General features: G+C 38.1%; 1 protein-coding gene and 1 long non-coding RNA gene across 2 annotated transcripts in view; both read left to right on the top strand.

Moving 5' to 3' along the window:
• The first annotated feature begins 361 nt into the window (after positions 1-361).
• Positions 362-4,168, top strand: LOC139934020 (uncharacterized). The gene is made up of 2 exons (XM_071928293.1): positions 362-718; positions 1,356-4,168. The coding sequence occupies exons 1-2, from the start codon at positions 598-600 to the stop codon at positions 1,556-1,558; spliced, it is 324 nt and encodes a 107-aa protein (XP_071784394.1). The 5' UTR covers positions 362-597; the 3' UTR covers positions 1,559-4,168.
• A 6,126-nt stretch (positions 4,169-10,294) lies between these two features.
• Positions 10,295-24,383, top strand: part of LOC139949843 (uncharacterized) — a 134,315-nt gene continuing 120,226 nt past the window's right edge. Inside the window, exon 1 of the long non-coding RNA XR_011787590.1 lies at positions 10,295-10,919. This is a non-coding gene — a long non-coding RNA (uncharacterized lncRNA). The remainder of the gene's footprint in view (positions 10,920-24,383) is intronic.

Raw genomic sequence — 24,383 nt, 5'->3', positions numbered from 1 at the left:
AGGCCTAGTCTTCGTGCAGGATAACCGCTTCCACGTACCACATACACTTATATTATATTATATGAGATAAAAAATCATTTGTGCAATCATGTAGGCCTTCACGCAATCAATACCAACGGTGTGGACTTCTTTTGGGCTCATGGCTTAATTATAAGATTTTTTTTATATAAACCTTTGCCAATACAACGGATCAATTTGCCCGTGCGAAGAAAGACTCCAAAACCACTGCATCTTCGTCATCTGTTATCATCAAACAAAATCACCGTTTACATTATGGATTTTCATTATGTATAGCAACAGAAGAGTGATATAAAGAAGCCTTAGATTCAACCTTTTGCCGATATATATAAAAGAGGGAGGACGACCAGATTTGAGAACAGTTGATTGAGCAGGTTCCAGACAACTAGCATACGACGAAACTACCGGCAATTTATCTGCCTTCAACAATTTAAGCCTATCCTGTGGCACGTCTGCTAGCACAAGCCCTGGCAAGATCTTTTCTGTGCTTCCATAAATCTTAAACACACGAGAGAAGTCCAAAGGGCAATAGCCACCTACTCTTAGCACCGGCATTTTGACAGCGGTCCGGAAGACGCGATGCATCAATGCAAGCTAGGTCTACCTGTTGCCTGTGTGGTCATGGTTCTACTCCAACTTGTGACGTCTGAGTCGTCTGTGTTTGGACGCTTGCGTAGAAATAACGAAGTAAACGAGGGTGGTAAGTTGTGAATCTTACTTTTTTTGTTTGTCATTTCATTACTAAAACAAAACAAAGTCGTTTATCTAACAGTTGGTAAGTCATTGCGCATGCGTCACACGTTTGCGCTTCTGCGGCACATCCAACGTTTCCGCTCAGCCTTCTTCTTGCTCCAGAACAGGTTTTTTTTTCAAATGCATTTCTTATCACAACTTTTAGTTTGTTAATTTTTGTTTGTTTTTTAATAGCTGTACATTATCTTGCCCTACCTGTTATACTTATACATTTCCCTTGTCCCACTGCACGTGCGCACTAACGCGCGCATGCGTGTACTAGACCTACAGGCCTTTCCGAAACCGGCGGCTTCGGCTTTGGATTCAGCTTCAGGCTCCGTCTTCTCGTCTGAAACCCTCGGCGCGTATATACGCAAAGCTCGCGCAACTGCAAAAACACTCAGCAGGGCCAAGCTATCCTGGGCCGAACCCAAAGCCAAATCCAGTCGTTTCGAAAAGGACCATAGTGTAGATCTCTGTGGCGTTTGCCTAATAGTGTCTGTGCGTATGCGTGAATGCAGTTATCATTATTTCACTACTTTACGCAGATTTTGTTGCATAAACAAAGTTAAAATTCTTTTTCTTCTTTTTTCCATACCATTTAGGGATGAAACATGATGGCATGTGTCCCGACCCGGGCAACAGATACGCGAGTTTAAGCTGTCCAGATGGTTGTCGAATTGAACTTGCTGATTACGACTGTGAGAATTATGAAAAATGCTGCCCTACCCTTTGTAGCGACACAAGCTTCACGTGCATGGAAATAGAAACAAATGAAGGCGTTGATTCGATGGGGTACTTCCGTTGAAACTTTAAGGCACATAGACACTATTGGTAATTACTCTAAATACTTATAAGCATATTAAAAACTTACTTGGTAACGAGCAATGAAGAGCTGTTGATAGTACACACATTGCAAGAAACGGCTTCCACTAAAGTAACGTAGTTTTTTAGAATAGGTAATTTCTCACTCATGTAATAAGTGACTTTAAACTGTACTGAAGCCTTTTATTGGCCATCTGAAAGCATACAAATTTGTGGAACAAGGGTGTTTTTTCTTCTATTCTCTTTCAATTTCGATGACCAATTGAGCCCATTTCACAGGTGTGTTATTTTATGCATATGTTGAGATACACTTTTAGAGAATAATGGTCTTTGACAATTACCAAACGTGTCCAGTGCCAATAACAACCAAGTTGGCCAAGTTGAGTTGGTCGGAAGTATGCGGTTATCTACACTATGTGTAGCCTTTACTGTAGGTTTAATAAATAGTGTGCCAACCGTATAAGGGACCGTTTGTGATTCTCTATGAAGCTTTATTTTAAAAACTAGACATTCAAATGATTTGATATAATACATTTCCGTCTGTCAACAATGTCATGTTCGAGAAAATCAATCCGAAAAACATAGATTGTTATGCCCTGCTGCCCTGTACTGTACACGTAACAGGGCCTTGTCACACAAGGCAACTTTTACAGGTAACTTGGAGGCAACCAATTGCAGTGCATGCTACACGACCACTTCAGTAGCACATGACACATTTTCCGAACATTGTCTTATATTTATACGATAGTCTCGAAAAATATTTGAACGTTGAAACGTGAATGTCTTTCCTTCATGGAGATTGCCTGGACCTGGTTGCCTGTAAATTGCCCCGTGTGACATGGCGCTAACACTGTAAAATGTTCCTCGACATGTAGGCCTATCTGTTGTCTTACCTTCATTCAAAGTACATGTACTCTTTTGAAATGGGCGCGATATAAACCCACGAACCATGGTTTCCCTACCAATTTCAACATAAATCCATTCCGACTCGTTCAGTTCAGTTTGAAAACAAATGATCCGTTGAATACAGTAGAGGCCTATACTTCCATTTCACTTGAAGGCTTGAAATGCCATTAAATGAAATAGAATGGCTGAAACGAGTCTGAATAAGAAAATAAAAATTGTTTGTGCACAAAAACGAATTTGAATGCATTCAAAGCTAAAAAACTACCGCAATATGGTTTGTGGTAGTTTTTTTGTTGCTGAAACTGGCTAGGAAAACCTATGCTAAGGGACTTCAGAGGATCCATGTCGTTGTAACTCTCTTTGTGCCGTTGTTGTCCATTATTATTGTAAGAAGTTTGTTTTGTTTAAAGTTGTGAATAACTCTTGGGTGTTTCTCTCACTGATATAACAATTTAAAGGCAGTGGAACTTTGGCAGGTAACTTGGAGTCAACCAACTGTAGTCTATGATATTACAAGACCGCTTTTATAGCACACGAGTAACTTTTAAAGAAGGCCTAATGTCTTACGATTCACACAAAAAAATTATATAAGAACAATAAAATGTTCATGGATTCTCTCCTTTGAGATAACCTGAGATTAGGCCTACCTGGAACAGGGCCTAATTACATGGCTCTGCTTACCACGGATTTCTGTACTTACGTATCATAGAATTGTGTGCTGCAAGGGTTCCGTATAAGCGCAGAATATTGTGGTAAGCAGAGCCATGAAGTTGGGCCCTGGTTGTCATTCAATACAAAAATTGCCTCGTGTAACATGGCCCTTGCGTCAAAAATTAAATGTGTATGACTTTTACACATGGTATCACTGTTGGGTGAAAAAAATATTTCAGTCTGACCCCACATATAGTACTTTTAAAATAATGGTGGAACATAACCTTATGAGGTTATTGGCAATGTAAAAAGTCAGTTGATGTATTGGTTATTAAATGATTTAGTTATTGTTTCAATATTTGTGAGCTTCAAAGTTCAAAGTGTTGGGCTTCGTTTCATGTAAATTATAAAACAATAGACATTATTGATCTTTTCAATTTATTTATTTCAAAATAAACTGATATAGCTCAGAAACAAAGTCTTTTGAAAACAAGTGCAAAAGCCAATTACAATACTTAATTTATTCTATTGCATAAATCCACAAAGAAAAACTTGCTCAATGCATGATGGGTCTCTTGAAAACAAACCATTTAAATTTTCTGACAACTTATCTTATGTTTCTTTTTCAATTTTGTGTAAGGTTAGCCGCTTGGCTTTTGAGCTTATAGGCTCATTCAAAATATTAAGAAAAACACCCTGAAAGATTAAATTGTCCAGAATGCTTAAACAAAAAAAACAAAAAAAATACACAATAGGGCCTACACCTTTTAGAAAAGGGGGGCTATTAAGTGTAGAGAGTCTAGCCGTTGTAAACCAACATGCTATAACAACCCCACGCAGGGCCACAATATTGGACCATTTTACAACGATCCATAAAAAGTAACGACTTCAAATCTTTATAGTAAAAAGTTGTTGTTCACATAACATTTAGTAAAGGCTCCACGCATAAGTTTCTCCCTTTTTGTGGTACACCCATATATAATGTATTAAAGTTCGTGGTAAAAAATAAAATAACAATTCCTTCATTGCAACTCAACGTGTGTTTATAGTCCCTTATATTATTGTCTCTTTTGTAGTTTCTTGTTCAAGGTACTATTTACAAAAAGGTATAAGTTGACAGCTATTTTCTGGACTTAAAATTAAAGGGAAGGTACACGTTCGGTAATTACTCAAAACAAATATTAACTTATAAGCTGACTTGGTAACGAGCATTGGAGAGCTGTTGGTAGTATAAAACATTGTTAGAAACGGCTCCCTCTGAAGTAGCATAGATTTTGAGAAAGAGGTAATTTCTCACTAAAATAATAAAATACTTCTAGACAGAAGACAGAAGTCTTTTATTCCTATCTGAACGCGCACAAATTCGTCCAAAAAGGGTGTTTTTTCTATCTTCATTTTCTCGCAACTTCGATGACCAGTTAAGCTTAAATTTTCACTGGCTTGTTATTTTATGCTTATGTTGGGATACACCTAGTGAGAAGACCGGTCTTTTACATTAATACCAAACGTGTACCCTCCCTTTAAACTTTGCGGTTATGTACAATCATGTCTGTTTATGTTTCCTAACTCATTGAGCCCGTTTCCGAAATCCGAAGCCGTGAATTTTACTGAAATCATGCGATCTTTCCATTGAAACAATTGAAACCTCCGAATTAGATTTTGGGCGTCTCAAAATCAAGCATCTGAAAGCACACAACTTCGTGTGGCAAGGGTGTTTTTTCTTTCATAGTTATCTCGCTACTTCAACGACCAATTGAGCTCAAATTTTCACAGGTGTGTTGTTTTATGCATTATGTTGGAATACACCACGCAAGAAGACTGGTGTTGGACAATTACCGAAGGTAGCCAGTGTCTTTAAAGCCCTGTTCATACTTCCTGCAATAACGAAACGAATGTTGACGAATAATTGACAACAGCAGAAATGAGTTCATGTCCTGCGAACAAAAATCGCATGAAAACGGAGCTGTGACGTCAAAATTCGCTATGCATTTAATTCGCATTCTCAGGAAGTATGAACTGGGTTTTTACATTGCGCGTATTTGGATATAAAAAGCACTTGAATGCGGTCGTTATGAGATAAATATGGTGTTATAAATTTGTTTTCAAAGTTATAACGTGTGGTTTTCCTCTTACTTCCATACAATTTCTAGGCTTATTTGCGTGGAGCACTATATTTTACTTGTTATACATAATTTCCAGCTATATTCATTTTTTAACAAAAAAACAATTTGTAGGCACTACCCCTTTTGATAACACCGCTGGACTTACCCCTTGTGATTATGTTTTATTTTTTTTACCGAAATATATGGACTTACCTCCTGTATTTTTTTCAATTTTTGGCCCAAAATGGATAAAACTGCGGTACTATTACTCGTTGTGGTATTTTTCAATTTTTGACCCAAATTAGATCAAATTGCTGGACTTACCCGTTTTGATTGTTTCATTTTTTTTTCCCCAAACAATTTTTTAAAAAAATGTCCTCGTTTGAAACATCCTCCTCCTTCGGCCAACGTTAATTTTCCTTTCGGGACAGAATCACAATGGACAGTGCCTCATTTCATAGCCATAAAAGCTTGCTAAGCACAACAAAATGTTGCTTACCAGTCGACATTCCATAAATGGTATAATGTTGCGACTGGTATCCCACTAATTTTTCGCTTAGCAAAGACATTTGCTGAGAAATTTGCACGGACGCGGCATGATCATTATTTTTTTATAAGCTATTTTTTATATTTTATTTTTTTTATAAATAATCACATAAATATTACACTGTTGGGTTTGGGTAAAATATTTGTATGTTTACACCCAAACCAAACAGTGCACTCCTATAGTGTCTGCCATACCTCAAAAAAGGCTGATAGGCCCCTGCTTGCCTAAAAAAGCTCCACACAAAACAATACAAAGACTACAGGAGAATAGTTCCCACGCAAAAGACAGTGCATGCATAACTTTTACACATCACACATGTTTAGGGGCCATTTATTCGCTACTCACATACACAAATTCGACCAATCAAAGAGCGCAAATTAATAGTCGACTGCTGCCAATCATAGTATTGTAATAGTGTCAAAACAGTTTTGTTTCGTAACCGGTGTCTGGAATGTGCTGATCTAGGTCCCCCCATCTGCTCAGATTGTTCTGACAATCCTTTTCTTTACTACTTTGTCAAAATGGTCTGGGGTGGGGGTCAGAGTTAACCTGTTTTCATAAACACGTATAAACATACTTTATTGCAACAAAAAAAATGGAAAAAAAATGAAGAAGATGAAAATACATTATGTATTCTTATCTTCCCCATTAAAAAAAAAGTTTTGTTGAAATAAATAAATAAATAAAATAATAAATAGGGCCTAACCCTCTAGAGGTCTGTGATTTGAGGCATTGTATGGCGAGGAATCAATATATATTTGGTTTGCGTTAATACCTTGTGTGTACTTGTCAGTGGGGTGGATTTTTAATTTTTTTTTATTTAGAGTTCGTGAGGTATTTAACAAAATGCAATTAAAGCTCTAATAGGGAAAGATCATGAAAAAAGAGTATAATGTTTAAGTCAACATTTTCTGTGTTTTATTTTCTTCCAATTCCAGACCACAGTAATGTTCATGGTAAACAAAATCTCCATAGAAAAACCTGAACACATGCTAAGTTGAACTTCATGTCTTACAGGCTTTATGAAATTGGGCACGTAGTTTGTCTGACAACCTTACTCTGGCAGGCATCAATTTGTTGTGCTTAGCTGGTTTTTATTATGCTTAAGCAGCTCTATGTGATTGAGCCCTGACATTCAACAACTTTGATTCACTTATTAAAGTACCGCCTCAAATGAGAATATTTTCTACACTTAAATTATTAATATAAAATGTTGATCCTCTCAGTAGACTGGAGTTGCTTATTTGGGATTTCGGCCATCCCCCAGAAAAAAAAACCTTTTGTTTCGTCAAATTTTTCTCTTTATTTTTTTAATCAATTTTGTTAATTTAATTTAGATTTTATTTATTTTTCATAGTTTTGTTATTTTTATTTTGTAAAATGAGTAGGTAAGTTGAAGCGTTCAATCCAAACCGGACCCTCTTCAAGGGCATGCTATTTTATTATATATTTTTATGTAATAATTAATAATTATTTATTTATTTTTTATTTTACTTGTTTTCAGGGGGGGGGGGGGCAGTTTTGTTTTCGTCCAGAATTTCGTCCTTTGTATTTCTTATTTCTCATTTTTGGGGGGTATAGTTTGTTGTATTTGGGAGTGAACTACCAGCTGAGCCATCCATCTTCAATGTTGGAGTTTTCCCAAACTTACTCATTTATTGTTGCACGCTGTGGCGGGGCTCCAGGGCATTTTGTACACCCTAGGGCAGGGGGAAATAGCACCCGAGGCGAATACATGTTTTTGTTCAGGAGTCGGCCAGAGCCCAGTCCAGTACACTTGTTTACTGCGTACCGTACGGTTTGGCTAGGGAGCACACCTGGTTTTCTATAAAACCCATCGAGTTTCCCTTGTTGTCTTTCTTGATGTAGCTCAAAAGAAAAATACTTGGCACAGTAAAATGCGCACACCACGCCTCCTTGCTTAATTTGAATAAAAACTCGTTAGCCTGATCTAGGCTAAGTACCTAAACCTATAAAGAAACACTTTTGTTTGTCAATGCATCTCATAAATTCCCCCCATTCTTCAAAGCTGGACTAAGCCAAATGATAGGTATATGTAAGTGGTGTCATGCAAATGACGTTTACGTGTTTCTTATCCATGTTCCAACGCGCTGTTTTCAACATAATAGGGTGGGCGAAACCATGTGCTGTAGTTTTACACACGAGCACAGACCGGCCGTAAAAGAAGGTTTTGGGCCATCAGGATGGACATCGCTCTACACCCTTGTCCGAACAAAACAACACCCGATATTTCTGTTCTCTTTCCAGAAGCCTAGAAAATTAGCTGTAAATATTGATTTTACAGCAAAAAAAGTGCTTTTAGCTTTATTTGGGCAGCAGTGTAAATTGACTTCAATTTGTGTGAAATGCTTTTAGTAAGTCGCCACGAAATTGAATTTTTTATGAAGACTACACGAAACTGTCGACATTGATGTTGAGCTTGAGTGTAGCAACCTCCACACCGGGCGTATTTCTCCTTGAGCTTCCAGTTGCTTGCTTCGTCAGGTTGGCTTTGTGTTGTGATAATGAAAAAAACATTTCGATAGGCTAAGACTGAAAACCGTACCCCTATCACCAGAGAAGACGAACTCGGCCCGCAGGACCACCAGAGCTGCAACGCTCAGCCCAGCGGGAGCAGAGAGCGGCAAACACGGCCCAGCAAGTACAACCAATGCAGTCCACAAACCTGAAAGGTAAAGAACCCTACAAACGTTTTCGAATTCCACTGTCTTTCTAAAAATATTTGTATAACTCACCATTTCAAGATAGCTCAGTGAAAATTTGTACTATTGACGACACTTGCTCTTTTACAGGTTTACCCCTCTCAAAACACTGATTTATTGCATTATTTTGAATTCCATCGTCTAACTAAAATTAAGAAAGGTTGATGAAAGTTACGACCCTTGCTTTCTCCTTCACCTCAAAACACTGATTTATCAATATTAAAAATGGAAAAAGTCCCGTATTTAAGGCCTATGCCACCACGTTTGCATTTATTATGAAATCAAAATAGTTTATTAAAATCTCATTTAAAACTCAATTGAGTAAATATAGAGATTATAATATTATTCCTTTGTGTAAAAATGAAAAGGCGGTGGCAGGATACGAAAAGTTTTCCGCTAGGGAACTGGCGCTAAAAAAACCACATGTTTTCCGCGCACTGCTTCGTCATTTAGCCCCGCCCACACCCACCACGTGGCCAGCTCTCTGCACGTGGCTATTTACAATGGGAATGCATAGATATAGAATTAATGTGTTGCGCAGACTTTTGGGCGCGTGTCCGCGGCTGTGATTGGTCGATACATACAAGCGGAGCGTGATTGACTGGCCTGTTATTTGGTTAGTTGCAGCAAAGTGTTGGCAAGGGTCCGATTTCCTAAAAACTTGCTGAGAACATAAAAAAAGCACAAACAGAAATAGGTTATTAGCCAAATTACATTATGTTTATATTTTATTTTTCTAGTGACTGGTGCCTCACTTAGTTTTGCAGTTATTCTTTGCAGTGTTCATGGAACAGTTTCCTGACATTTTCTTATTTTTCTCCCCACAAAAATAATAAATATATATTAATTTTGCCACATATGCCCCCTTCGTATTGTCCAATGTTCTTGGGCGATTTTTATGAAACTTTCTATATTTCAAAGATGTGCTGAGGCAGTACATGTAACTACGACAGCCCCCCTTCCCCCAAGTAAATAAATAATAAATAAATAGATAATGATAATACCGGGTCACTGTTGGGGGAAAAGGGTATTTTGTAGTGATTCATCTGAAAAAAAACATATAACTGTCCGACGTTTGTTTTAATCCAGTTTGTATGAACACGTAGTGCCCCCTCCTTATTCTTTGTATTTTTTTTGTTTGGATTTTTGTTGTTGCTTAAAAACACTTTGTACAGCAAGATTCACAAAACCACACTATTGAAAAGTAAAAAACCTAGATTACCAAAATAGCTACATACACCGAATTGTTTGTCACTTGCAGGCATCTTGTAAATTCCCCGCATTACTTTGCCAAACTGTATTTTTTTTATGCAAATCTCTTTGTTATGCAAATGAGACGATTCTTATTTTCGTATCCTGAATGCAATGCTCTTTTTGGCAACAGCTAACTACAGTCATTTGACCAGTTCGGGATCATTGACCAGTTCGGGATCACTTCAACTTTGCAATAACTAAATAGTTATATCACTTCTCATTATTACCAATTTCTGTTGATAAATGTGAAGATTAACACCCATTAAACCAACAAACCCAAAATAAGGTGCCAAACATCATCAGCAAATAAATTATGGCTGTTTTCCTGAAGGTTGTCTGCGAAATTTATCATTTTTTTGTGTAAAAATGTTGGTTGAAAAACACTGTTAAAACTTCTTACCTTTAGAATTGGAGTGCCGGGGCAAAAAATATTTATGTAAAATGATAAAAATGTGTAAAAAAACATTCCTGTAAATACTGTGCAGACACCTTGTTTTTTTGAGGAGACGAAGTTACCAAAATCTTCTTTAGGGGGGGCAACTTACCCTTGACCAGTTCGGGATCACTCAACATCTCATTGCGTCAAATGGTGCCGCACTAACTTACTAAGTATGGTAAAATCATACTACTGCAGTAGAAAGTTTATTCAGATGATTTTGAGAAACATTACTTCAACAAATTCTTTTAGATTTTTTTTTTTTGAGAAATTTAAACTTGGAGGGGTCGATAATGCTTTTTAGGTTCGCTTCACTTTTTCATTTGCCTTTGCTGTTGTTTTGTGGTTTTGTCACTGGGTTTTTGCGCTGCTATTGAAGACACTTGCATGACATTCACTAAACAAATGAAGTCCAAGTCCATGCCAACACACCTCTGAAGTTTTGTGTCCTTGAGAGACAGTTTTATGAATGGGAGTATGGGTTTGCAATAAAGGGCACTCTACTGATTCAGAATAGATTCAACTGATCCTGAACTGGTCAAACAGGTGACAATACTTTTCTTAAAGCCTCTTCAAAAGAACTAACCTTTTTTTGTCAGTGAATACTTGGTGAGTTTTATGTCATGTTTAGGTAAACTGATAAACTTTTTTGTTTAAGATATCAAAGAGATTGCAACAAAAAACAATGTGAATTCAAAAAGTGATCCAGAACTGGTCAAACGACTGTACCAGTGGGCGAAACCATGTGGTTTTTTACTCTGGTACAGCGGACTGGACACAATTGCTCGCCCACTAGAACTCCACCTCTTTCTCGTCTCAAATTAAAAACCTAGTGAACTTAGTTTTCTATAAAAAAGGTTTTTTTTGCTTTGTTTTTGCAGCAGTGTTAATGGCTTCAGTGTGTGTAAAATGCTTCAGTACGTCGTCGCCACAGAGTGAGAACTGAACTTTACGAAATTTCTGCCAACATTGATGTTGAGCTAGAGCGACCAGAGGCTTCGGGGAAAGGGCCTAGCTTTCTTTGGAGAAAGCTGTAGCAACCCTCCGCACCGGGGCTTATTTCTCTGTTGAGCTTCCAGTTGCTTGCTTCTTCAAGTTGGCTTCAATGTGTCACTCTTATAAGTTGGATCCCGATGACAACGGGAAGAAATACTGACTTGCGAAGGCGGTACTGAACAACGGTCCACTGCAAGAGCAGACGACCCAGCCCACAGGACCAGAGCAGACCTGCTGCAGACCTGGCTGCTGCAAGGATGGCTGCTGCCGCCGTGTGAAGTAACATTCCTGAAAGGTAAAGATACTGGCCAAATTTAATTTGTGAATTCAATTGTAATACATTTGATTTCATCATCGACCACAATCAACTTGTTGATATGAGATACTGGTCTTGCAGACAATTTTCAAAAATGTTTCAGGAAAATACTATATTCTTTGCCTTGTTTTTTTTTACATGGATATGGACAAATGTTTTCAAAAGTTCATAGGTGATTTTTATGAATTTTGCCACAAAATTTTCATGTCATTAGTTTGTACCACTTAACATAATCAAAAATTAGAAAGGTTCAAAACTTTTCTGTGAAAAGGCAACTTCATTATTTTTAAAAATGGTGTCAAAAAAAATTTTACCCCATAAATTTAATTGTTTTTTCTTTAGGATTGCCATTTTCGGGAGCCAATTTGTTTTTTTAGACTTAGTTATTGTCTTTTATCTCTGGGGTCACTGTTGATGCATATACTTTGGTTTATCTCCTTTTAAGGGATAAATCCGTTTTTCCTCTTTTATAAACTGCCCCCTGTTGTTTTCTTCCAAATTTTGAAGGAAAAAATTATTTATATTTTCCCTGATTCATTAAAATTGTTTGATTCATTAAGTGTATTTTACATTTATTTATTTATTTATTTATTTTTTTTTTTTTTTTGGGGGGGTGGGGATAAGGTTGAAACCTAAGACAAATTTAATACAGCAATTTTTTTGTTCGCCATTTAGGCAAAATGCACACAACGAGGCTCTTGCTTTTTGAAATCGAATCTTAATTACAATACCAGAAAAATATAGAAACGTACACTGTTATTCTTATCCAAAACTTTGCCAAAATGTTATGCAAATGAGATGATCAGACGATTCTGCAGTTCTTATCCTGAATGCAATGCTCTTTTTGACAACAGCTATCTGCATCCCCAGCAAGAGCAGACCCACCCAGTCCAGCACCGTCCGGCCGTGCAAGGATGGCTGCCGCTGCTGCGGGAAGTCCACAAACCAGTAAAAGGTAAAAACCCTAGCCCTATTAGTGTTTATGAAATCAATTGTTATAATGAAATCCAATTTCATCATCGACCAAATTTTGGAGATGAGACTTTATTATTTGACAAAATTCAGAAACAGTAACAACTTTTAAAGTTTGCTATTAAAAGGTATATTTTCATTACTGTTTTTGTCAACTTGTCTCGAGTAAAATGCACACAACCACACTCTTGCTTGGTTTGAACACACATCTTAATTACAGAACCAAAAAGCATAGAAACATACACCAGGGTTCTTGTTGTCCCTTAGTTTAATTAACATTATACTAATGGAGATTTATATAGCGCCTATCCATGTAAACTTGCTCCAGGGTGCTGGGTACTAAAAAAAAACTTTCGCTAGTTTCTAGGCATTATTCAAAGCAAGATTTTGCTAAACTGTATGAAAATCTCTTTGTAATGCAAATGAGATGATTCTGCGCCTCTTATCCTTGATGCAGTGTTCTTTTTGACAACAGCTAACTATACCCAGTGGGCAAAACCCATGTGGTTTTACATTAATGCAGCGGACTGGACACGAAGCTCGCTGTCACTGCTCTCCACATTTGCTAGCCCACTTAAAAAACACCCGCTCTTTGTGTCTCCATAATAGAAACCTAGTAAACTGTCAATTTTAAAAATAAGTGATTTTTTTGCTTTATTTTGGCAGCATTGTAAATGGCTTCATTGTATGTGTACAATGCTTCAGTGCATCGCCACAGAGTTGAACTGAACTTTACGAAACTGCCGACATTGATGTTGAGCTCGAGCGACCAGAGGCTCCGGGGAAAGAGGCCCAGCTTTCTTTGAAGAAAGCTGTAGCAACCCTCCGCACCGGGGCTTATTTCTCTGTTGAGCTTCCAGTTGCTTGCTTCTTCAAGTTGGCTTCAATGTGTCACTCTTATTAGTTGGATCCCGATGACAATGGGAAGAAATACTGATTGGCGAAGACTTAACTGAACATTGTTCCACTGCAAGAGCAGATGGACCCAGCCCACATGACCAGAGAGCAGACCCAGACCCACCCAGCCCACAGGACCAGAGCAGACAGACCCAGCCCGTGGGACCAGAGCACACCCAGACTGCAGCAGCCTGGCCCAGCAAGTCCACAAACCTGAAAGGTAAAGAGCTTTATATAATTTGTAAATCTGATCGACTGATAATTGAGTCTGATCGACCACACTCTTGAGACGGGACCTTAGTCTTGTGGAAAAATATTTATATGCTTTAGGAAAATATGTTATTCTTTGCAATGTTAACATACAATGCATTTCCCAGAAAGAAAAAAATCACATTGTCACATTTTGCCCCACTTTCCGTTTTTAAGCATTTTAAACTTGCCAAATTAATCACCGGATATGTAATGTGTGGGTTATACCATTAAGTTTATGGAATTTTTTTAAGGATGAAAGTACACCATGATCTTTTGACAATGCTTAATCAGCATGGGATGTGCTCTAATTTCTTTATCGCGCACATTTTGTTGAGATGAGACACTGTTCTTGCAGAGAAAGACACAAAAATATGTTTTTGGAAAATGCTTGTTTCTTTGCAGTGTTGAGAAGCATTTCCAAAATTTGTTTTTAATTTGTTTTAAATTCATAAAGCCATATGCCCCTGCTATATCAACAATATTTATGAAGTTTGCCACAAAATGTTCCCTTCACCAAGCTGTACCGGGTAACAGAAAGAAGATCAGAGAGACTAAAAAATAAGCTAATTAAAGGAAATTTGTGATTAATTATTTTTTCAATTTCCGGCCCCAAGTCATATTTTTACAACATAATTTGAACATTTTCCGTAAAAATAAGTGATTTTGGTTTTATTTTGGCAGCAGTGTAAATGGCTTCAGTTTGTGCGAGGATTTGCTCCAGAGAAGACACAACCAGTCCTTGGGACCAGAGCAGACCCAACCAGCCCATGGGACCAGAGCAGACCTACCCAGCCCATGGGACCAGAGCAGACCCACCCAGCCTGTGGGTCTAGAGCTGCAGTAGCCCAGCCCAGCAAGAATGGCTGCTGCCGCTGTGTGTGTGCAGTCCACAAACCTGAAAGGTGAAGACCCCAGGCCTAATATTGTTTGTGAATCTCATTGTCATAATAGCATCATTTCATTTTTGTCAAGCACATTGTTGAGATGAGTCATGTAGAACATTTTGAGAATTTTATTTGGTAAAATATTTTATTCTTTGCAGTGTTGACAGTCATTTCCTTTATGATCAAAACATTTTAGCATTTTTCATGAAAATTAACACAAAATGCTCAAGCTGTACTGGTTAACATACACAAAAATCTGAAAAAAATCATAGTTGCATTTTATGACCGCTGAGGCGCTGTTATGAACTAAGATGAAATGCTGAATTGGTACCGCATTTGTTTTTCTTTAAAAATAACTTGTCTCAACAAAATGCACACAACCACGCCATGGCTTACTTTGATTTTGATTTTTTTTTTTTAAGTACTGAAAAGCACAGAAAAAAAATATATATAGGCCTTACACTGTTGCTTTTGTCCCTTCAGTTTCCAGGCATCTTGTAATTTTCCTGCATTCTTAAAAGCAAGACTTAATCAAACAGTACAAAATCTCTTCGTTATGCATATGAGACGATTCTGCATTTCTTACCTGAATGCAATGCTGTTTTAAACAACAGCTTCTAGCTATATTAAGTTGGCAAATTGCAGGTTGTAGTTTTTCATGGGTACTTCAGGACTGGACAAACGGCTCGCTCTCTGCTGTTAACTTCCTTTAAAATTGTTAACTTTCTTTAAAAATAAGTGATTTTGCTTTATTTTGGCAGCATTGTAAATGGCTTCAGTGTGTGTGATTTGCTTCAGTACGTCGCCACAGAATTGAGAACTGAACTTTACGAAACTGCCGACATTGATGTTGAGCTCGAGTGACCAGAGGCTCTGGAGAAGGAGGCCCAGCTTTCTCTTGAAGAAAGCTGTAGCAAATCCCTCCGCACCGGGGCTTATTTCTCTGTTGAGCTTCCAGTTGCTTGCTTCTTCAGGTTGGCTTCATTTTTCTCAATTTCTCAAGTTTTCTCCCGATGACAGCGGGAGGACATTCTTTAACCGCGTTACTCAACATTGAGCTTGGATGGCTGCAATGAAGTCCACAAACCTGAAAGGTAAAGACACTAGATAGGCCTCATGTTGCTTGTGAATTCCATTGTCGGAAACATGGGTGTGATCCTTTAGCAATACGACAATTAATGTTAGGATTGCTTCTGACTGGTATCCAAAACAAAAATACTGACAAAATAGGGAGACCTCTAACAAAGTACTAGATAGCTCAGTTGGTGGAGTACCAGCACATTAATCTGGAGGTCTTTTACTAAAATCCAAGCAACTCCGTGCTGGGATATCGGAAAACTAGGGTACCTTGACACTTGTACTCGGTAACCAAAGTACTCAAACTTGAGCAGTACTACGTGTCACCCATTCAGTACTCGGCAGTACTTGATACTCGACTGAAAAGTACTTGACTTGAACATCGTTGTCTTTCTGAGAGTATAACTTATGCGTAAGTGGTCTTGAAATAATGAGACCAGTACAAGTGAACTTGGGTCAGGCTTTGTTGCATTTGATACTAATACTTCAGACATTGAATTGGGTGTAAATTTCCACAAGATTGCTGGGCTTCTATCTTAAAACTTTAATCGGACCAGAACAAAGTTGCACAACAAAAGTTTTAACGGGATACAACTTTCTTCAGATTTTTACATGTAAACTGTTTTCATTTGAACAAGCACAATATACAAGGTATGACTTTTATATCTTTGACATTCAACAGAATTGAAAATTAATCACTAGACTTGGAGTTAAACTTAAAGCGCTGGACTCTATTAGGGATTGTCAAAGACCAGTCTTTTCTATTGGTGTATCTCAACTTATGCATAAAAAAATACTTGTGGAAATTTGAGCTCCATTGGTTGCCAAAATTGCGAGAGACTGATGGAAGCAAAAAACTCCCTCGTTGCACAAGTTGTGTGCTTTCAGCTTTCAGATGCTTGATTTTTAGACCTCAAAAAGTTTTTTCTGAGGTCTCGAAATCAAATTCAAACATTTTAGTGAAAAATTACATCTTTCTTAAAAACTACGCTACTTCAGAAGGAGCTGTTTCTCACAATGTTTTATACTATCAACTGCTCCCCATTACCCGTTACAAAGTAAGGTTTTATGCTAAAAAATATTTTGAGATATTACTAATAGTGTCCAATAAAGTCAACATTTCTTTCTCCCGTCATAATTAAACTCTTCTTTGTTTTTGCAGGTCTTTTAGATCTTTTCATGGACTCTGTCTGACCAGTGTAAAGTTTTACCTGGTCTGCAACACTCCGCCCAGCGAAGATGGCCATGTGGAACCAGACAATCGAAAGGTGAGTTGCTGTTATGAAGTTCACAGTTAGCCTGAAGTTATAAATTTCATCAGGTTTTTATCTTGCCAAAATTCATTCATTTTAACAACCGGCTCATTTATTTTTGTTTGAAAATGAATGCCCTGTTGCATTATAATCTATAACAGTTTGCCAGTTTATGGTTAAATAAGGCCATTTACTTTCAGTAGTTGAAAAGATCGTTCAGTTTTATAAAAGCCAATAGCAAGAGGCTGAATGGTTTACCATTCAATTTCATCAATGGGCAAATATTTTTCAAATGATTGCATTCAAATGTGTTTCTCCGTGTGTGCTTTCTACTTCATGTAGTCTCAAATAGGCCTAAAGACCAAGTCAAACAGGCCCTGATAATGAGAACGGAAATGATAACGATAAAAATGCAAGCCCTCAATTAGTTGAAATGCTCCACGCAGAACATGCTCGCGCTCATTCAACCAATCGAGGGCGTGCATTTGTATCGTTATCGTTTTCGTTTTTCGTTCTCGTTATCAGGGCCTGTGTGATTAGGCCTTAAAGGTAGATATTCTGATATTCATTTCTACACTAGTCTTGCATAAAGTCTCTAAAGTAAAGCAATTTTTAATGAAAAGATGGCTGCCCATGGTCAGTTCAGAAGAGTGGATAATTAAGATAGATGATGCTAATCAAAACATTTGATGAATCCTGTCAACTACTTAGATTTAGCAGACACTTGTTATCATTTACTGCAAACCTTAGCAGAAATAAACAGGACAAAAGAAACAGCTGGGCAAACAATTCAAGGAATTTTGTTTTGCTTCCAAAGTTTGACATAAACTTATCAAACTTCATGCTTGACAGCAGGCCTTGAATTACACAGAGGAGGCAATTGAGGGCAAGGCCTCCATTGCGTCTGGTCTTGGCCTTAGTGCCCCTTTCAAATGTTTCCCATTTTCCAATGAAAGTGCCCTTTGCAAAATAAAATAAAAATGGCCCTGTTCTTAAAAGATGAAATTCCAGGTCAGCGACAGTGAATATGTTGTGTATTGTAGGCTTTAACTTTAGTCGTGGAGTAACCTAGCAAAAGGAACAACTGAGACATCCATAGGATGTAAACAAGGTGTAAATACCACGGCAATGCATTGAACGAGATTTTTTTGAATGTGGCGCGGCAAACCTATACTATTATTTTTTTTAAAGTGAAAATGAAACTTAAAATACTTGCTAAATTTTGCCTTAATAATAATTTATTTTGGGGTTGTTTCTCTCAGGTCAGAGACGACGAGCAACGAGAGAAAACATCTTTGTGCTGAAGACTCTCGAGAGTCTGTGACCAGTAGATGGCAGTTTTGTCTATGGATGTGTGGTTTGGGTGTGTGTTATCTGTGGATCTGGAGTCCTCGCCGGAGTCATCGCCGGATTCAGGTAAGGAAAACTTGGCAAAATCCGACCTCCACTTGTAACTTTGTTTTTTAAATTCATCTCTTTGATAGATTTTTTTATTTATTTATTGCCTAAGCAACTGTAATTATCCAATCTGTTGAAAATTCAGAGACAAAATTTACTAACACTTCATTTGTTGATGCAGTACAAGAGAAAAACCCCCAATTTCCCTTATTCGTGTGTTTAAACGTTGATTTTTTCATTGAACTGAATGTCATCACTTCATTAGTTTGAAACTGCTTAATCAATTAAACTGTCTAAAAAGTATTAAAAAACAAAGTTACGCTATGAATAGAGCGCTTTAGGGGAAAAAACCCAATTCATGTGCTTTCACATGATTGTTTGATTGAATTGAATCGTTATAATTTTTAAGTTAAAAACTGCTCAAATTATTTGATATTTTCCTAGAAGTTACGAAAAACAAAGTTACATTATTACACTATAGCGCTATAGTGGAGGTCGGAAAACGCAGGTTGACCTTAAGGTGTAAAAGAGGAGGTGTGTGAAGTCAGCGAAGGGTAAGAGAAGATCTAACCCGCTCTCTTGCAGAGTCCAACCCCCGTTGAGCCCCCGCCCCAACGTTCGTCGATCTTGTTGATGTGTCCTTGCCAGTAGAGACTTCAAGGTGACCTCATCAGAGTTTCCTCGGCATTTCTTAATTTGCATATTGGTCGATGCCAGTGATGCTTGTTAGTTAAGAGACTAGTCTTACTGGAAATTTCTGTTGGGTTGATACTTCAAGTCATCAGTTGTTATGTTTATTTAAAATTGTTGTGATTTTATATTAAAAATAGCGCAATGCGTATACAAAACTTAACAACCGATCAATTTATGTCTTTAAAATTAGGGCAATAAAACAACTCCTCCCAAAACCCACCAAATGTCTTAGAGGTAACCATGTCTTGAGAAGGGCTATAGCTCTGGGCAATAAAAGAACCCGTCCCAAAACCCATCAAATGTCTTAGAGGTAACCATGTCTTTAGAAGGGCTATAGCTCTGGGCTATAAAATAACCCCTCCCAAAACCCACCAAATGTCTTAGAGGTAACCATGTCTTTAGAAGAGCTATAGCCCTGGGCTATAAAACAACCCCTCCCAAAACCCACCAAATGTCTTAGAGGTAACCATGTCTTTAGAAGAGCTGTAGCCCTGGGCTATAAAACAACCCCTCCCAAAACCCACCAAATGTCTTAGAGGTAACCATGTCTTTAGAAGAGCTGTAGCCCTGGGCTATAAAATAACCCCTCCCAAAACCCACCAAATGTCTTAGTGGTAACCATGTCTTTAGAAGGGCTATAGCCCTGGGCAATAAAACAACCCTCCCAAACCCACCAAATGTCTTAGAGGTAACCATAAGGTGTCTTTAGAAGGGCAGTAAAATAACCCTCCCAAAACCCACCAAATGTCTTAGAGGTAACCATAAAGTCAACAATTGTCAGTCCCATTAATCATTGATAAGTGTTTGATTTTGGAGTAGTAAATAGACAATTTAGACCAGAGCTAAATTAATATTTACCATCTGAATATCAGCATTACATCAATTCTACCAAAAAATAAACATGTCTCTGACCCTGGCCCATTTAAATAAAGGTTCAAAAGAAAAATAAGGCGGGGGGGACCTAACACACATACATACAAGATAAAGGTCTTTTTCAAAAATGCAAAAAATAAAATAAGAAAAATGCGTAAAAAAATAAGCAAAATGCGAAAAAATTCTCTAAGCTATTTATTTGCGAGCGCTGCGGTAAAGACACACGACGGAAAGAAGAAAGAAGAAAAAGAAGAAGAAAGAGAAAAAAGGCAGGAGAAGAAGAAAAAAGGAGCAGATCATCCAAGGGGAAAAAGACACTACCAATGTTTGGGTTTGTATGGGTGGTAACCCAGTGTACTGTAGGCCTAGAGTATTGAAAAAATGTGCATTTAAAAACAAATGTAGAGAACTAATGCTCTCTTTCAGCACGATCATTGGCTATTGGTAAAGTATAAAAGATATGACTGGTGTAAGTCTTAGTCTTGATTCTAAGATATTCAATCTTGAAGCAAGATTAAGAGCTACCCAGTCATCAGTAAAGCCACAACTTGAGAAGTCTCTCCCTTTGATGTCCCGATCATTGGCTATTGGTAAAGTATAAAAGATATGACTGGTGTAAGTCTTAGTCTTGATTCTAAGATATTAAATCTTGAAGCAAGATTAAGAGCTACCCAGTCATCAGTTAAGCCACAACTTGAGAAGACTCTACCTTTGAGGTCCCTGATGAGTGACTGGACGTGATGTCGGGTATTTGCAGCTGAGGTTAAGTATCCGGGTCTAACAAGCGTTTTTTTCCACAGTGACTAACAAGCGTTTCTTTCACAGCAACTAAAAAGCGTTTCTTTCACAGTGTCTAATCTAGGCCTAGAGTATTGAAAAAATGTGCATTTAAAAAAAAATGTAGAGGACTAATGCTCTCTTTCAGCACGATCATTGGCTATTGGTAAAGTATAAAAGATATGACTGGTGTAAGTCTTAGTCTTGATTCAAAGATACTCAATCTTGAAGCAAGATTAAGAGCTACCCAGTCATCATTAAAGCCACAACTTGAGAAGACTGTACCTTTGATGTCCCTGATGAGTGACTGGGTGTGAGGTCAGGTGTTTGCAGCAGAGGTTAAGTATCCGGGTCTAACAAGCGTTTCTTTCACAGCGACTAAAAAGCGTTTCTTTTACAGCGACTAACAAGCGTTTCTCTCACAGCGAGTAACAAGCGTTTCTCTCACAGCGAGTAACAAGCGTTTCTTTCACAGCGAGTAACAAGCGTTTCTTTCACAGCGAGTAACAAGCGTTTCTTTTACAGCGACTAACAAGCGTTTCTTTTACAGCGACTAACAAGCGTTTTCTTTCACAGCGACTAACAAGCGTTTTCTTTCACAGCGACTAACAAGTGTTTTCTTTCACAGCGACTAAAAAGCGTTTCTTTCGCAGCGACTAAAAAGCGTTTCTTTCGCAGCGAGTAACAAGCGTTTCTTTCGCAGCGAGTAACAAGCGTTTTTTTTGCAGGGACTAACAAGCCTTTTCTTTCACAGCGACTAAACAGCTTTTCTTTCACAGCGACTAAAAAGCGTTTCTTTTACAGGGACTAACAAGCCTTTTCTTTCACAGCAACTAACAAGCGTTTCTTTCACAGCGACTAATGAGCCTTTCTTTCACAGCGACTAATGAGCCTTTCTTTCACAGCGAGTAACGAGCCTTTCTTTCACAGCGAGTAACAAGCGTTTCTTTCTCAGCCCCTTACAAGGGTTTCTATACAGCGACTTAGCGTTTCTTTTACAGCAAGTAACGTGGGATTCAATTACAGCGAGTAACAAGCAATTCTTTCACAGTGACTAACAAATGGTTCTTTCACAGCGACCAACAAGTGGTTCACAGCGACTAACAAGTGTTTCTTTTACAGCGAGAAACAGGAGATTCTTTCACAGCGACTAACAAGTGGTTCTTTTACAGCGAGTAACGAGAGATTCTTTCACAGCGACTAAAAAGCATTTCTTTCACAGCGACTAACAAGCGTTTCTTTCGCAGCGAGTAACAAGCGTTTCTTTCTTAGCGAGTAACAAGCGTTTCTTTTACAGGGACTAACAAGCGTTTCTTTTACAGGGACTAACAAGCATTTTCTTTCACAGCGACTAAAAAGCGTTTCTTTCACAGCGACTAAAAAGCGTTTCTTTCACAGCGACTAACAAGCGTTTTCTTTCACAGCGACTAACAAGCGTTTTCTTTCACAGCGACTAAAAAGCGTTTCTTTCACAGCGACTAACAAGCGTTTTCTTTCACAACGACTAACAAGCGTTTTCTTTCACAGCGAGTAACGAGCCTTTCTTTCACAGCGAGTAACAAGTGTTTCTTTCTCAGCCCCTTACAAGGGTTTCTATACAGCGACTTAGCGTTTCTTTTACAGCAAGTAACGTGGGATTCAATTACAGCGAGTAACGAGCAATTCTTTCACAGTGACTAACAAATGGTTCTTTCACAGCGACCAACAAGTGGTTCACAGCGACTAACAAGTGTTTCTTTTACAGCGAGAAACAGGAGATTCTTTCACAGCGACTAACAAGTGGTTCTTTTACAGCGACTAACAAGCGTTTCTTTCACAGCCACTAACAAGCGTTTTTTTACAGCGACTAACAAGCGTTTCTTTTACAGCGAGTAACGAGTGGATCTTTCACAGCGACTAACAAGCGTTTCTTTTACAGCGACTAACAAGTGCTTCACAGCGACTAACAAGCGTTTTTTCTCACAGACTCTAAGGTGAGTGACAATACAATGTTGAAACTCACTTTAATGTCCCGAATGGCGACCTGAGGTCAGCAGGATCAAAGCATCAATGGTTAAGTATCTGGTCAGGTTTTATGTACAAGGGGAGGGGGGGGGTGTGTTGTGAAAGACTAGTTTTATTTTAGTTTTATTCGACACTGGCATAAAAGTACACAAATCAATACATAAAATGAGTTGGGTAGATGGCCTTAGCTTTTGATCCAAACTGGACCTTCTTCAGAGGCAACAAATCGGTACAAAAAGATACAAAGAAGTAAATAGTTAAAAATACCAAGCCATTGAATGGCAAGGAGGAACAGATGACCAGCACCTCTACAAAGCCTTCCTACCACAAAGAACGTCCCCTAAATCTAATAATCATCCCTCGGTTAAAAACTGAAAGAGTCTTAAATGCTGAAAAGGAGACATTAGACCTGACTGACAGTGGAAGCTGGTTCCACATGGGAACACAACGAGGAACTAATCATACTTTCCCAATAGCTCTAACCTCTATTCCTATCAAGGCATTAATGATGTTTTTGTTTTTCACAGTTAGCAATTAATCCTGAAGGGGAATTGTAGCAAACACCTGCACAGGCGGTGGCACTGGTGACGAGGGTTTGGTTAAGTATTGAGGTCCCAGGTAATGTTTATGGTGAACCTGATCTTCACTGAGTTGAGGTGATGCATATACCACCAGGGACTGTGGTCATGCACAAGATTTGGTAATGTATCAGTTTATTTATTTGAGGCTAAACTTTACTAGTGAAGAACTACTTCTAAAACGGACCACCTTATAATTGGAACAGCTACGCCAACAAATTTTGAAAATCGAAACCTTAGTTTATTGGAACAGCTACGCCAACAATTTTTGAACATCGAAAGCTTAGTTTATTGATTATTAGTAAGGGAAACATTCAAAATGGCAAATTTGAACCTTTCCACAAGACAAATCTCTTCAATAGTAAAGACAGTTGGTAACCAGCAGTACAAATGAAGAGTATCATTTAATATTCTACAACCACAAGATGGAAAAGCCGACTGACCACCAAAGGAGGTAGAACAACCTTAATAACCAGTCGACTTGCTTTTACAAAATTGTGCTGGAACAATCCAAACAAATTGAAAAGCCTTATTGGAATAATGTCAGTCAGCTCGTCTTGCAGTTTATCACAAAGATATGTAAATGCTAATTTCAACTAAATGTTCCCTCAGTTGAGCAGTCTCTTTTGGAGTGGTTACTACAACCGGACCTGTTTGGATGAGCATCGTTGGAGGAAACGGGGAGAGCGGTCTCTTGTGCAGCTGTGACTACAACCTAGACGCCAGACCTGTTTGGATGATCATTTCTAGAGTGTTGCAAAGAGTCAAAAATAGTCGGCCAGGTAAGTTTGAAAAACAAAAATCTTTCAATATTTCTTCAAGTGAGAAGTTTCATTCAACAAATTTTGAAAAGCCGTAACTGGGGTCACAATTTGCTTTTAAGATTTAAAATAGTTGATTTATAAGAATACATTCATTTTCATCCTTTAGCTTGCAATAAAGTCATCACACAACAGACTGGTGGAATACTTTACTAAAATAGCTGGTCAAAGTTTACAAATTAATATGTAGTGAAGGCATACTCACACGCCCAATTTCATACAGCTGCTTAAACACAAAAAGTAGCTAAGCACAGCATGCTTATTAGAATAAGGTTACCAGCCCAACTACCATGTCACATGTACAGTGTGTGACTGGTATCCCGCTCATTGCTGCTAAGCAGAAAAAATGTTGACCAATATTTTCTGCTTGAGCAACTCTGTGAAATAAGGTCTTGATT

Source organism: Asterias amurensis, chromosome 2 (genome assembly GCF_032118995.1).
Source record: "Asterias amurensis chromosome 2, ASM3211899v1".
Lineage (NCBI taxonomy): Eukaryota > Metazoa > Echinodermata > Asteroidea > Forcipulatida > Asteriidae > Asterias > Asterias amurensis.
The sequence above is the reverse complement of the archived record's forward strand: the minus strand, read 5'-3'. Positions and strand labels throughout refer to the sequence as shown.

Excerpts from the sequence above, each read along its gene's own strand:
- LOC139934020 (XM_071928293.1), top strand. The coding sequence starts at position 598 with ATGCATCAATGCAAGCTAGGTCTACCTGTTGCCTGTGTGGTCATGGTT. Across the intron at positions 719-1,355 it reads TAACGAAGTAAACGAGGGTG|GGATGAAACATGATGGCATG; the intron begins GTAAGTTGTGAA and ends CATACCATTTAG.